Source organism: Camelus bactrianus, chromosome 5, assembly GCF_048773025.1.
Source record: "Camelus bactrianus isolate YW-2024 breed Bactrian camel chromosome 5, ASM4877302v1, whole genome shotgun sequence".
Lineage (NCBI taxonomy): Eukaryota > Metazoa > Chordata > Mammalia > Artiodactyla > Camelidae > Camelus > Camelus bactrianus.
Window position 1 is genome coordinate 50,977,352 of NC_133543.1, and position 12,278 is coordinate 50,989,629.

Here is a 12,278-nt window from a genome sequence, read left to right on the forward strand (position 1 = left end):
GAGATGTTTTCTTATTAAGCAGGTCCAGATAAGGTAGAACAGTCTGTATAAAAACATAGGTCATCCTGCTTTATTTATTTATTTTTTTACTGTTTTCTTCTATCAAGTTAAAATTAAATACTCTCAGTGAAAGTCTCAGTGCAATTATGAGTAGCAACCTTACTTTTTCCCCTTTAAACTGTTAAACATCCTTTTTTTCTTTTTTTCCTGAAGGAAGAAGATCCTAAAAATGCAATGAGTAAAGAGCGACAAGAGTCTTCAATAAAATCAAAACTGCTGAGACTGCAAAAAGACATCGAAAAGGCCTCGAGAGACCGGGAAGGTGTGTAATTACCTCTTTGGCCTGGGAAGGCGAAGTATTCTATTTGGAGGTTCCGTTCAGGGTTAGGGGGTTCTGCTTTTGCTGACTGGTGACTGGTGCAGGGATCATCTCATTTAAACGGCCAAATGTCAAACCTAATTTGTGTGAATAAAGAAAAATATAAAAGAAGAGAGAGCAAAAAAACCCAAAAATCAAAAATGACATTTTGGTCTACCTGTGAGAGCTGTGTAAGTCCTATACCGCCATTTCCAGAAATGTAGCATTTTACTATGTTCTTGAAATTGGCTGGTATGAGGGACAATTCATTGGTTGAAAACATAGAAGAACTCCTGTTATACAAGGCTTTTTATTTTCTTGTTATTTATCTATTTATTTATTTTATTTATTATTCCCCCCCTTATTATTTTATTCTATTGGGGGGTGTTAATAGGTGATTTAAATTTTAAAAAAATTTTAAATTTATTTTTTATTGAAGTATAATTGGCCTACAACACTGCATTAGTCTGAGGTGTACAACATGATTCAGTGTTCCTATACATTAGAAAATGATCACCACTTGTTTCTTTTTAAAGTAACTTTCTCAATGATGTGAAAAATCGTTCAAATTAAATCCTAGACTTAGAGGTCAGGAGTGTTAGAACGGGAAGCAGCTCTAAAGCGCTTCAGGTAAGAAAAACGACTCCACACTTAAGGATGCTGATATGTAGAGCTCATTTTATGTGGACCGGAGCAACCTAGTGCAATGTCGTACTCAATAGGAAATCCAAGAGAGCAAAATGCTTAGAGATGTAAATACCAGCAAAGCAGAGCTCAACATCGTGGTGTTAGGAATCCACCAGGGAATGGGTGGGCAAGGAGGATTCAAAGCTCATCTTGAAAAATCACACTCAAGTCTCCTGAAGCAGTAGCATCTCTCAGAGCTCCTTAAATGAAGGTGCTGGTCACCCACGCAGCAGAACTGAGTAAACCACACACAGAAAAAGCCCCAGCTGTTTGGAAATGCTCCTCTGTCATCACTTCTGGGCTCAAGTTCCCTCTGAGCGTGACCTCCTCCCACCTGCATCCCATTAGGACAGGAGGGGCTGTGAGTGACGGCACGATTTCACTTACAGGCCTGGAACGGATGCTGAGAGCCTACACCAGCCACTCCTCCTCTTCAGACACAGAGAACCAAAAAAGCACAGCAGCCTTAATGGACGAGGTAAATACCTGGAGTGCAGTATCCTAGGCGGAACGATGAAGGAGCTATTTTTAGAATGCCTGTTTTCTGGCCCATTTGACCTCTGTTTGCCTTTCCTTTCTCATGACAGAACAGTCTAGTCAGAGAGCTTGTACGGTCAGCTCCTTGACAGGTGGTTTGAGGACTCGGGAAAAATCCAATTACTTAGAAATGTTGGCTCTTTAGTGTCCTCCTTGGGGGGAAATGTGCCTAAAATAGAATTTCCCCAAATAGAACCATTCAGTCAAGGTCTGGAAACTACGTGTACTTTAGCCCAGTTGACAGAAGTAACGGAACATGCAGGGTCTGCATTCAGAAAGGCCTGCAGTTAGATCTCAGCCGTTTACAGGGACCTGGGACAGCTTTAGTTTCTCATCTTGAAAGTGGGGAAATTGGAACCTACCTCCAACGGTTTTTGTGAGGATGAAATATTAGTTAGAAAATGCTGGCACAGTGCACAGAGGAGAGCTGACATCCTGGGAATTATTAAGATGCTGTTTCCATTTGTCCCTGAGCTAACATCAGGATCTTCTGAGAACAATAGGAGAAAGGAGAGATGTGGCTGCACAGAAAGGGGTCTGGGGTGTGAGGTGAGAGCTTCCAGGGAAACAAGGGAGACAACTTCAGAGGCCAAAGCTGTTTGAGGGCGGGGAGAGGTGCTGAAAGCCTGGACAGCGGCGGCCCCCAGGCATCTGTGGGGGTCACTGGGCGACGCTGCCTCTTCAGAGGGAGCCGCACTAAAAGGGCAGTTAGCAAAGGCCCGAAAATTTTATATAAGAATAAAAATGACCTATGTGTGCAAGATGTGAGGTTTCTAGTCTGACTGGAGTGAGAGGATACTGACTGGGGTTAAACTGAGAAAATTCAGGAAGAGATTAAGTTGGTAGCAATGTTCTGAAAGATCCAGGAAGCTGGGCCAGTTTTCCTAACCCTCTTGTAAGATCAGGTGCCTGTCCAAGCAGGCAGTTTCTATAGTTCTTTGGTGAAAGTAGACAGATGCAGCCAGGTGCAGTTTATCTGTTTTTCACCAGAGGCTTTCCTTTAGTGGAGGTACTAGTGCAGAAATAAATCTGATACTTCTTGTGAAAAGAAAGGCTCAAATTCTGTTCACTTGGGAACAGGTCTAACATCCTTGCAGCAACATACGGCTACAAATTTGATGAAATCATAAGACGAGCTGTAGAACGTTTTCTGTGACAGCACAAAATCTGTAGTTAGCTGATTTGCTGCAAATGGTACTAACCAAAAGAAAGTCCTATGGAGCATTTTATGATGGCATTGTAAGTTTATTTCTTTGGGTTCTTGCATAGAATTTTGTCACTGACGTTGCCAGCACAGAACATGTATTAGGATCATCTGGGTACACAACTGGCCTGATTCACACAGTGGAGGATACGAAATGGAGAGGATCTGACCCCTGAATTTACGGTGTTTATGAACTAGTGATGGAGCAAATAAGGGCCTTCAACTAGGGGATGCCAAACATCCAGGCAACTCGGTCACACACCTCAGCAACTGGTGGCGGGAAACTTGTGACAGACAGTGGTAGAGCCTGTGTTACACAGGAAAGGTTTCTTGCAAGAGGAAACTATTTCACTTAAATTCTTTCTAATTCATTGGCTCTTGGTCCTTGAAGTGCCATATTTGAAGCGAGAATGCTGTGAGAAATTGTTGGGGAAACCGGGAGTATTTAGAACACATAGTGTCTTCAGATACAGGAAGGGTTGCCACAGGGAAGAGGAGGGAGACTTGCTCTAGGACACTCTCAAGTGCAGACTAGGTCTCAGGGTAGAAGCTAAATGGAGCTTTTGATTTCATCTTAGGGGAGCCTACCCACCACACAGTGGATTGTCTGAGGATTAGAGCCCTTCCCCATCCACTGGAGGTGTTCAGTCCATGGCTGTGAGCCCCTGGCAGGGAGGTCAGCGTTGGGCATCCCCATGCTGGAGCTGTGGAAGAGACAGCAGTGAGGACAAGGCTGGATAAGGAGACCCCTCCCAATGTTGAGATTCTGTGATCTGATTTACCCAGACTGAACACAGCCTGACAAAGAAGTCATTAGCAAGTTTCTAGCTCAAGGTCCAGTTGAGAACAGGGAGAGACTAGGAGAGTATCTTTAGTTTCACTCTTCATTTTTATATTCATGTACCCCAGAATGTTGCTTCCAGTTTCTGGAAGTGTTACTGGCAAACTTTCTGGGTAATAGAAGACCTCACCTCTTCAAGGAACAATAGCAACTCCACCACCACCAGCCTCACATCATTTTCATTTGATTCTGTTGATAAGAGTTTCAGTTCGATTCACCATGTTAAGTGCCTTTGGTTCAATTTCCTTTCTTCAAAGCCCCCCAAAAGCTTCCCTTCTGCAGTCAACACTTATTCTCGTTCCTCAGCAGAAAATTGAGTAGAGCTGTTCATTTCCACAAGATGCTGAGTAATCTGTCAAGGTTTCTGATTTACCCTGTTTACAAAAGTCTACAATAAGACACACTCGACAGCTGAGGCTTTCCTGCATACTACTTGAAGGGTCCATTTTTCCATTTTCTTCAGCATTTTCTGTGCCCTTCAGCATATGAGTTGAATGTGCACTTCTCTGGACCTCTGTCATTTTGGAAGTTATCCTGAGATCCCTTTACCCACCCACTTGTGCCTCATTTTCTAGAAATTTACTCATATGGTCAAATGATATATCCACAGACCAACTTGAAACTAGACCTTCTGCAAGCAAACTCCTACAAACTGTCATCTGTGTTAGCAGAACTTGAGCAAAGACCTCAGCCCAGCCATCCCTGTAGTGACTCCATCTTCAAGTGGAAAGAAAAGGTAAAAATTAAGAGGTCGGTTATAATTTAACTGAGCTTGCTGGGTGGAATGACTTCAAGCATCATCAGGGCCAAAAGCTGTAATGAATTATATATACCATGCGTGCCCATTCCCAACTGCAGAATTTTAAACGTAAATTTAAGAGAAACACAAATATTTTTGTGTTCATATGTAAATTAATGAGTTTAGAACACATTGGGTTCCTTCTTTCTGCTCATACTTTAACCATATCCTTTTAACATGCTTTTATAGTAATTTCTTTCCAATCAAAATTTTAGTATTCATACAGGCCTAAGTGAACATACACAGGTAGCTGTTTTCTGTTTCCTGTCAGAAGAGGGAGCTGTAACCAGCTTGTGATGAAGGGACAGTTTTCTAAGAGACTCAAGCCCTAAAAGGGTCTCAGTCAATTATACAAAGTCATGATAATTTCACTTGCATCAAAGCCCATTAAAGGTGAATTTATGTAAATGATGTTGTGAATGTTATCTGGCCTAGAGGTGCAGGTGAGTATTGGAAACACAGACTATAATATACAGTAATTATCTAATTCTGAAAACATTAAGGTTTCAGAAACAAGAATGCACTGCAGTCCGGTTTAGAAGTGCATTGAATCATTTCTTTATATCCTCCCAACAACTGAAAAACAAATACTTGAGGAAAACAGCTGGAGAAGTGTTACTTTTGTTAAAAATGATTTTTTTTAATATTTGAACAGCAGCAGACACATAGTTCTGTAAAAATAACTCGACCATTTCTGATGAAGAGATTAGAGACTGTTATGAGCAAGGCATCTTCTGGAGGGCAAAGAATGCCAAGTTCTTCATCTACAGGTAATCTCATGCCCGGAGTAAGTTTGGGCTGAGTTCTATCGGTAAAGCACCTTACTATATTGATATTTTATTTTCAGAGCCACATTTACATAAATCAGCCCAAAGAAATTTACATTTCACTTAGGACTGACTAAGTTGTTAGAACGTATAGCTTTCTGTGCAAATGTAATCCAAAATGGGGGAAGGATTCAAGAGGAGTGGAGGTGGGGAAAAGAATTCTGTAACATGAGAAGGTGCCTCGGGTAACTGGCATCAATGTTATTCAGGCAGCCTGCGGTCTGCTGTCCGCACACACAGCCCTGAACCACCGTGAGGAGCGCAGCAGCTGTCTCCACAGCCTCCTCCAAACTTCCATGGAAATCCCCTCTCTCTGCGAGAAACACAGTGACCGCAAGGCCTACCCACTTGCTTTGGTCAGTCAGTCACCTGACTTCAGTCATTGGTCCATCCACACACTCCACTGCCTTTCACCACACACACACGCGTATCATTTTCCCTCATTGTTCAACCAGTTATCGTAACCTTGATTCTCTAGTTTCTTGAGTAGAACTTGGCAAAAAGGTTTCAGTAAGACCCAGGACATTATAGTCCACATGGTAATGTTGAAGACTCAAGCTTGCGTTATTTGAGAAACAGTTCTCTCAGTAGCCGGGGATGCACCTGTTCTCAGTGTCTATTGTGGTCGGCACAACTAGCGTTTGTTCTCCAAAAGATGAATACAACTACCACACAGATTAGCTAACTGATGTTGACTAAGGTCACGTGGGAAACAAATATTTGAAATGATCATTACTATTGCTACTACAATAACTTTTTTCTCCAGGCTTTACTATGTTATAGCTTTTGATTATGTAATATACACAGTTCATACACATAGTATGTACATCCTAAAGGTTACTGAATCAGAGAGTGAATGTTATGTACAATTATAAACTTTCCTTTTGAGATTTCAGTAGATTTAAGCTCTGCGCCACAGGCTAAATAATTAACGCGCTTCCCACCATGTTCATCTCATCTGCTGGCCCAGCAATGGTAATCATAACTCCATCCAACTTTCAGCCTCCGGTGTGACCCAGCTCGGCAATGGTCTTTGCAAGGCCTTGTATTCTTTCCAAGCCAGGCAAGATGATGAATTGGATTTGGAAAAAGGTAAGAATCATTTTCAAACAGATGAACTGCTTTCCCGTGTTGAACTCTTTCACTTGACTAAAACTCCAGCAGCCGTGGAAGTTCCTACCTGGTCAAGTCAGTTCAGGTTATAATAATCACCCTTCTTAGAAGATAAAGCACATCAAAAAGAAAGCTCACATAATAAAAAGAGCTAACATTTATACAGTGTTTACCACGTGCCAGACATTGTTGCAAACACACTGTCCAGTTTATATTCATAAAACCCTTTGAGGTAGGTGGTATTATTTATGCCCATTTTATTACTGAGGAGACTGACACAGAGAGAGGTTAAGTACTTCAGCTAAAGTAGCAGCACAGGATTTGAACTCAGAAACCGATTCATGCTTAGTTCAATGCTACACTGGGACAGAATGTTGGTAACAAAGTGACTAGACAGGGAGCCACTCCACCTTTTTCCTTCTCAGAAAGCTGCACACACAGGAGTATGAAGTGACTTCCTCTCACGGCTTAGTAAGAGTGCAAGTTCTAGAACCCGGGCCAAAGGACTCCCAGCTTAATATTTCTCCCACTTCTCTCAAAAAAGTGTTTCATGACCAACCTATGGTTCCTCCTTTGGGTCACTTTCACAAGGAGAAATATTATGTAATGGGCTGTATATTATTAATGGGTTGTGTAGACCTCGATTATTAAAAAGTCACCAGCCTCAGCTTTCTTTGTGTGTCCAGTTAGCTTTAACATCCAAATGTGGTTGCCAAGGCAGAGGTCTGGAAGTGAAAAGGTTAGTGAGAAAGAACTATGTTGTATGAGAAAGCTTATTATCCATGACCAGGATGTGGCACCCAGAGCCAACAGAAAGTCAACAGAAATCCTGCAGCCAAACAGGGACACCACATACTGGCTACTGATTAATGGGTGCATCCTTTTCAGCCTGCCAGTTAGAGTGCTCCAGGCAATTTTAATTCCTTTTCCTTCTAGCTCAAAGGTAAGACAAGAAAAAAAGGAAATAGAAAGTAGACCTTCTCCTCCATTAGTCTTAAATCGATATTGCCTTTAATTTAAAAGTTGTGTTAACAGAAGTTACTTTGTGACGCATCATGCCATCCTAAGGCTACCAACACCAATGACTGAGTACATGAAATGCAGTATTCCCACTCTTCATGGGAATGAAAACACATCTCTCAGATGCCACCTAGAACCCAGGGTCCTGAGTGTGAATTACATAGTTATACACGATAAATTGATTACCTTGTTTGTCTTCAGTTCTCTGTTGGTTGCAGAGCCTACTTATACCTTTTATCTTCAGTGGGTTCTCTAAAGTGAACGAGACATTGGAGGCCTAGGAAAGCTGGCAATAAAATTGTAAATTGTTTGAATTTTCAGTAGTAGATTGTGTCAGTTTACTGACCTGAGAGAACTCACTAGATGGAGATCTGAGTCTGAGAATGATCTCCTGCAAGACTAGTGATATAACTAAGGAGAGATAGAAGGGGGTTTCAGCCTCCTTTGCCCTAGAAAGAAACTTATTGGGAAAAAGAATGAAAGACAAAGTTATCTCATAATGTTGCTAAAGATAAAGTAGCTCTTGGGTCCTGAAGGAAGCGGATATTTCCACTTTGATGTGTAGGAAGCAGCCAGAAAGGACTCTCACAAGAGAGAATAGTGGGGTTTTTGTTTTTTTTTTTTAAATAGAGAATTAGAGAAGAGCCATGTGTTTAAGAATTGTATTTATTTGAATCATTGCTTCAAACTGATATTTAAGTTACCTAAATTGTTGAGTGGGGGAGTTACACTGTTGTGCAAAGCTGTGAGCTGGAACTTTGGACTGTGAAACTGGCACATAATGGAGAGAAACTGCCTTCATCTAAAGAAAAGTCTGGTAGCTGAGACATACCCTTAGTAGTCAACACATCAAACTATCGTGGCCACCACAAGAAACCCTAAAGCACAGACACAAAAAATTTGGTGACAACCCATCAGCTATATCCAAAGTGATTTTGTTTTTAATCAAACTACTTTATGGAACAAAAATGTTGTTAATATTCACTGCATTCTGCTTTCTTCATACAGAAGTGTTCAATAAACCTTGCTTCATCTGAATCACATGCAGAAAGTGATGCTACCATGTAACCCCTTGAAAAAAGAATCTCCATATAAACTATTTTATTGGGAGGTGGGTATAGTGCAGTGGTAGAGCACATGCTTAATTTAGCATGCACAAGGTCCCCAGTTCAATCCCCAGCACCTCCATTAAAAAAAAAAAACAACTATTGATCAGGCTCAGGCATGTGCTTAAGTTGCAGAAACCCATCTAACTAGATGTGTGTTTTCACAGGTGACATTGTGACTATACACAAGAAAAAAGAAGAAGGATGGTGGTTTGGATCTTTAAGGGGAAAAAAAGGCCATTTTCCTGCCGCATATGTGGAGGAGCTTCCATTAAGTGCTGGGAACACAGCTTCACAAGCATAAACAAGCTTCTCAAGGCACCGCCTTACACACTGTAAATTATACAATGTGGTGCAAATAAAGGTAAATACTGTGATATTTACAAGTTAATCTTTCTAACTGGGTGATGGGGTCCTCCCTGCAGGTAATGGCACTTTGCACTCTTGGTTATTTGTTTAAAACAGTCAGAAGGTGGAGGCAGGAAAGAAGCCCCACAGCTCCTTGAGTTTTCTCATCTAAGAGGCCCTAGAGATAACCCACTAAAGCCCCTCCTCACCGAGAAAGAGGCTGAGTCCAGGGAGGTTCAGCCTGAAGTCAGATAGTTTTCTGGCAGCACAAGAGAGATTAGGATGCAGATATCCTCTTCCTCTGATTTTGGGTGGTTAACAGGCCACAGCAGGCCCATGAAGGGTCAAGTAGGGCCCGGGATATGGGGAAGAACACAGATCAGGAGCCGAGGCCAAGAGTCGGCACGCTCAGAAGAGGAGGTGGGAGATCTCAGGGTAGAATGGAGTTCCATCCTGAGCCAATGATATTCTGAGGTAATGGCTTGTATACTCTGTACCCACAATCAGAACTGCTCTTAGAGGGCAAGTATGAGCCAGAGATGGCTAGGGATCTGACAATAAGAGCAAGGTGGATAGGAAAGGGTTGGGAAATTATATGCCTCCTTGTCCAGTTGGAAACTTCATATACCAATCAATTCAGAAACCAGGAATTCTGTACTTCCCAACTAGGACATGATGAAAGGAATACCTAAAGCAACTTCCTAGTCAAAGACATTTTAAATGCTAATAAGTCTCTAGTTTGGATGGAAAGTTGTAGAAACCAAAATTTACTGTCAAAATGGAAAATTCTAAGAGAGATCTATGCTGCTTCTTCAAATGCCCTATAATGGGAAAGGGTTGAGAATGAGAGAGGGCAGACCACAAATTCTTTCCAAGGGGAACATTTTAGAACGGAGAGAAGTGGTACCAGCAGCAGCTTTCAGAAAATGACCTAAGTCACACTGGACAGCACGCACACCATTCACTTTGGAAGGTCATGGCATTAATAGAACGTGTGGGTATGTTTACTTTTATGCCATATAGTCTGGCATTAAAAGAGTAACTAAAATCCATCATCATTCTATTACTCTCCTACACTGCCCCCCTTTTTTAACTTGTCAGATTTTATATTTCAGATTTCAAAAAGGAACTTTTCAAACCAAGGTACATATATTTTTTATACTCTGCACTATTACACTTCTATAGCAGGAGATAACTAACATATTTATAGATAGAGATACCAGGTTCGAAGGAGCTCAAGAAGAATTTGTTACATGAGACATCACTTACAGCCTAGAAGAACAGATCTGAAGTTTTAATCTCATCCCTAATGATGTATTAATGAAGGCTTTCCACATGTAGAAAGTTGGCTGAATAATAGGCCATTAGACCATGAACAGAGAATCTGAAATTGTATCTCCTTTTCATCTTACTTCCTTCCATTAAGCCTTGATGGATAAAAAATTGTGCAGCAATCTACTGCAGCCTACACTGGATCATTTGTATAAAGAAAGTCATGATAATGTGGTTGGACCCTGAAACTCTTTGTAAGTAACTTTCAAAGAAAGGGACTCCTCTTTCTTCATAAAGTAGTTTTACTTCCTAAAAAAAAATGGTTTTCCTGTTTCAGTGTTGCTGCAAAATTTTTTTGCACCCGTGATATGTGATTTTCAAACTTCAAAGAAACATTATAGCCTTATTCCCAACTATATTTGTATTTTTATCTAGTTAACAGACTAGGTACACCAAGAATTTTCTGGCTGGACAGATGGGGATTGCACTCCGTAGATTTAGGTATAGGTAAAAATTCAGTGCATATTGTGAAGATTAATGATGTGCCCAAGTCTTCCACAGAGAATAAAATAATTTTTAATATTAATTGGGCTTTTATACTACACTAGGCAGTTTTCATATGTCAGGAAGTTTTTAGCAACATTAACAACCTGAAATATAGACAGCAGAGGTCTGAGCCAGATTTTTACTGAAAATATCAAAGGCATTATTCAACTTAATCTCCTTTATAGTAGAGTAGAAGCTGATACATCCATTATACTGTCAACCAGAAAGATTAATTTCACTTTTTTGCATTTCCAATTACCCACGTTAATTAATGTTCATAATGAATATTATCCATTCTGATCCATCAGAAAGTTAGTAAAACTTACTTTAAACCCAAATTGAATATTATATTGTACAGTATTATAAGGCTTTCATTGATTAGTAACTTGAGTATAATTTAACTTTTTTCTACCTTCCAAGGAAAAGCTTCTCCTCCTCCCTCAGAGTCATGATGGCCTTGGGAGTAATCACCCTGATTTGGAGCAAGAGAAATGTATTAGAATCAAAAGACCACCACATCCCATTGTCTGTTACTTAGAAACTTGCCCATTTCTTCTAGGCTGTCCAATCTGTGGGCATATAATTGTTCATAGTTTCTCTTACGGTTTTTTGTACATTTATGGTATCAGTTGTTATTTCTTCTCTTTCATTATCTGTTACTTAGGAAGAACGTATAACCCAGGGAAGACGGGCCTGGGGGCAGGGGCATGAGAAGGTAGGACCTGGACCAGGGTGTGGGGAAAGAGCAGAGAAGACAGGAGCCTTTTGTAGAGAGAATGCAGCTGATGACAATGTCGGAGATTCCCGTGTGCTGCGATCCAGCGGAGGGTCAGGGTCCCCGGCCTCACACTGAGCAGCAACAGAGACAGGAGACAGACGTCAGCGAGCTAGAGAATCCAGGCTGTGCTTATGCAATTGGTAGCTCAGCTCAGGGAAACTAATGGACACATGATGTCCACTGCCAGGGAAATCTGCCCAGTGGATACTAACCCGGTCATGGGTCAGAAGAATGGGAGGAAAGTAGCTTTGACCCGACGTGAGAGTAAGTACACCTGCACAGAATTAGAAACTCTTTCAAAAGAACTGTGGGCTAAGAGAGGCTGAACTAGCAGTGGAAGAAAACTGAACTGGCTTGAGAAAGGTCTAGGTTCTAAGCTCAGGACTAACGATAGAGATCTGGAGACAACAAAGAGGGGGTGACACCAGGGAGTACCTCGAAGGGACTGGGACCAGGCCAGCCAGGTGTGAAGTTTCCTGACACTGGGGCAAATGACAAGTGCCCACTCCAGTGGTTCTCCAGGCCAGCAGCACTGATTCAAATAATCTTAAACTGTGTTAGAAATGGAGGCAATGAGCCCCAACTTGACTCGCTCAGAGATCCTGGAGCTGGCACCCAACCACCTGTGGTTCAACAAATACTCCAGGTGATTCTAATGCAAGTTTACTCTGGAGAACCACTAGTTTACTGAAGGACTCCTGAGAGCACTGTTCAAACGACAGCTGGCCCACTGGGGAAGGAATACTGTTCGAGAAATTGGAGAAAAACCCAGGGAGCCAGCTCTGAAAAAGGACTATTCCCTCCGTTTGAGGCACCAAATTTCTTAAGGTGAGCGGGGTGGA

General features: G+C 41.5%; 1 protein-coding gene across 5 annotated transcripts in view; it reads left to right on the forward strand.

The window, feature by feature from the left end:
* The window catches only part of NOSTRIN (nitric oxide synthase trafficking), a 69,425-nt gene extending 60,554 nt beyond the window's left edge, over window positions 1–8,871 (forward strand). For 4 of the 5 annotated variants that reach the window (XM_010971420.3, XM_010971418.3, XM_010971421.3 and 1 more), the window contains 6 exons: window positions 214–322; window positions 1,435–1,523; window positions 4,238–4,363; window positions 5,082–5,196; window positions 6,256–6,345; window positions 8,660–8,871. In XM_010971420.3, the coding sequence (XP_010969722.1) occupies window positions 214–322; window positions 1,435–1,523; window positions 4,238–4,363; window positions 5,082–5,196; window positions 6,256–6,345; window positions 8,660–8,796 (666 nt within the window). In that variant the 3' untranslated portion in view covers window positions 8,797–8,871. The remainder of the gene's footprint in view (window positions 1–213; window positions 323–1,434; window positions 1,524–4,237; window positions 4,364–5,081; window positions 5,197–6,255; window positions 6,346–8,659) is intronic. The other variant, XM_010971419.3, reaches the window with a different exon arrangement.
* The last annotated feature ends 3,407 nt before the right edge of the window (window positions 8,872–12,278 follow it).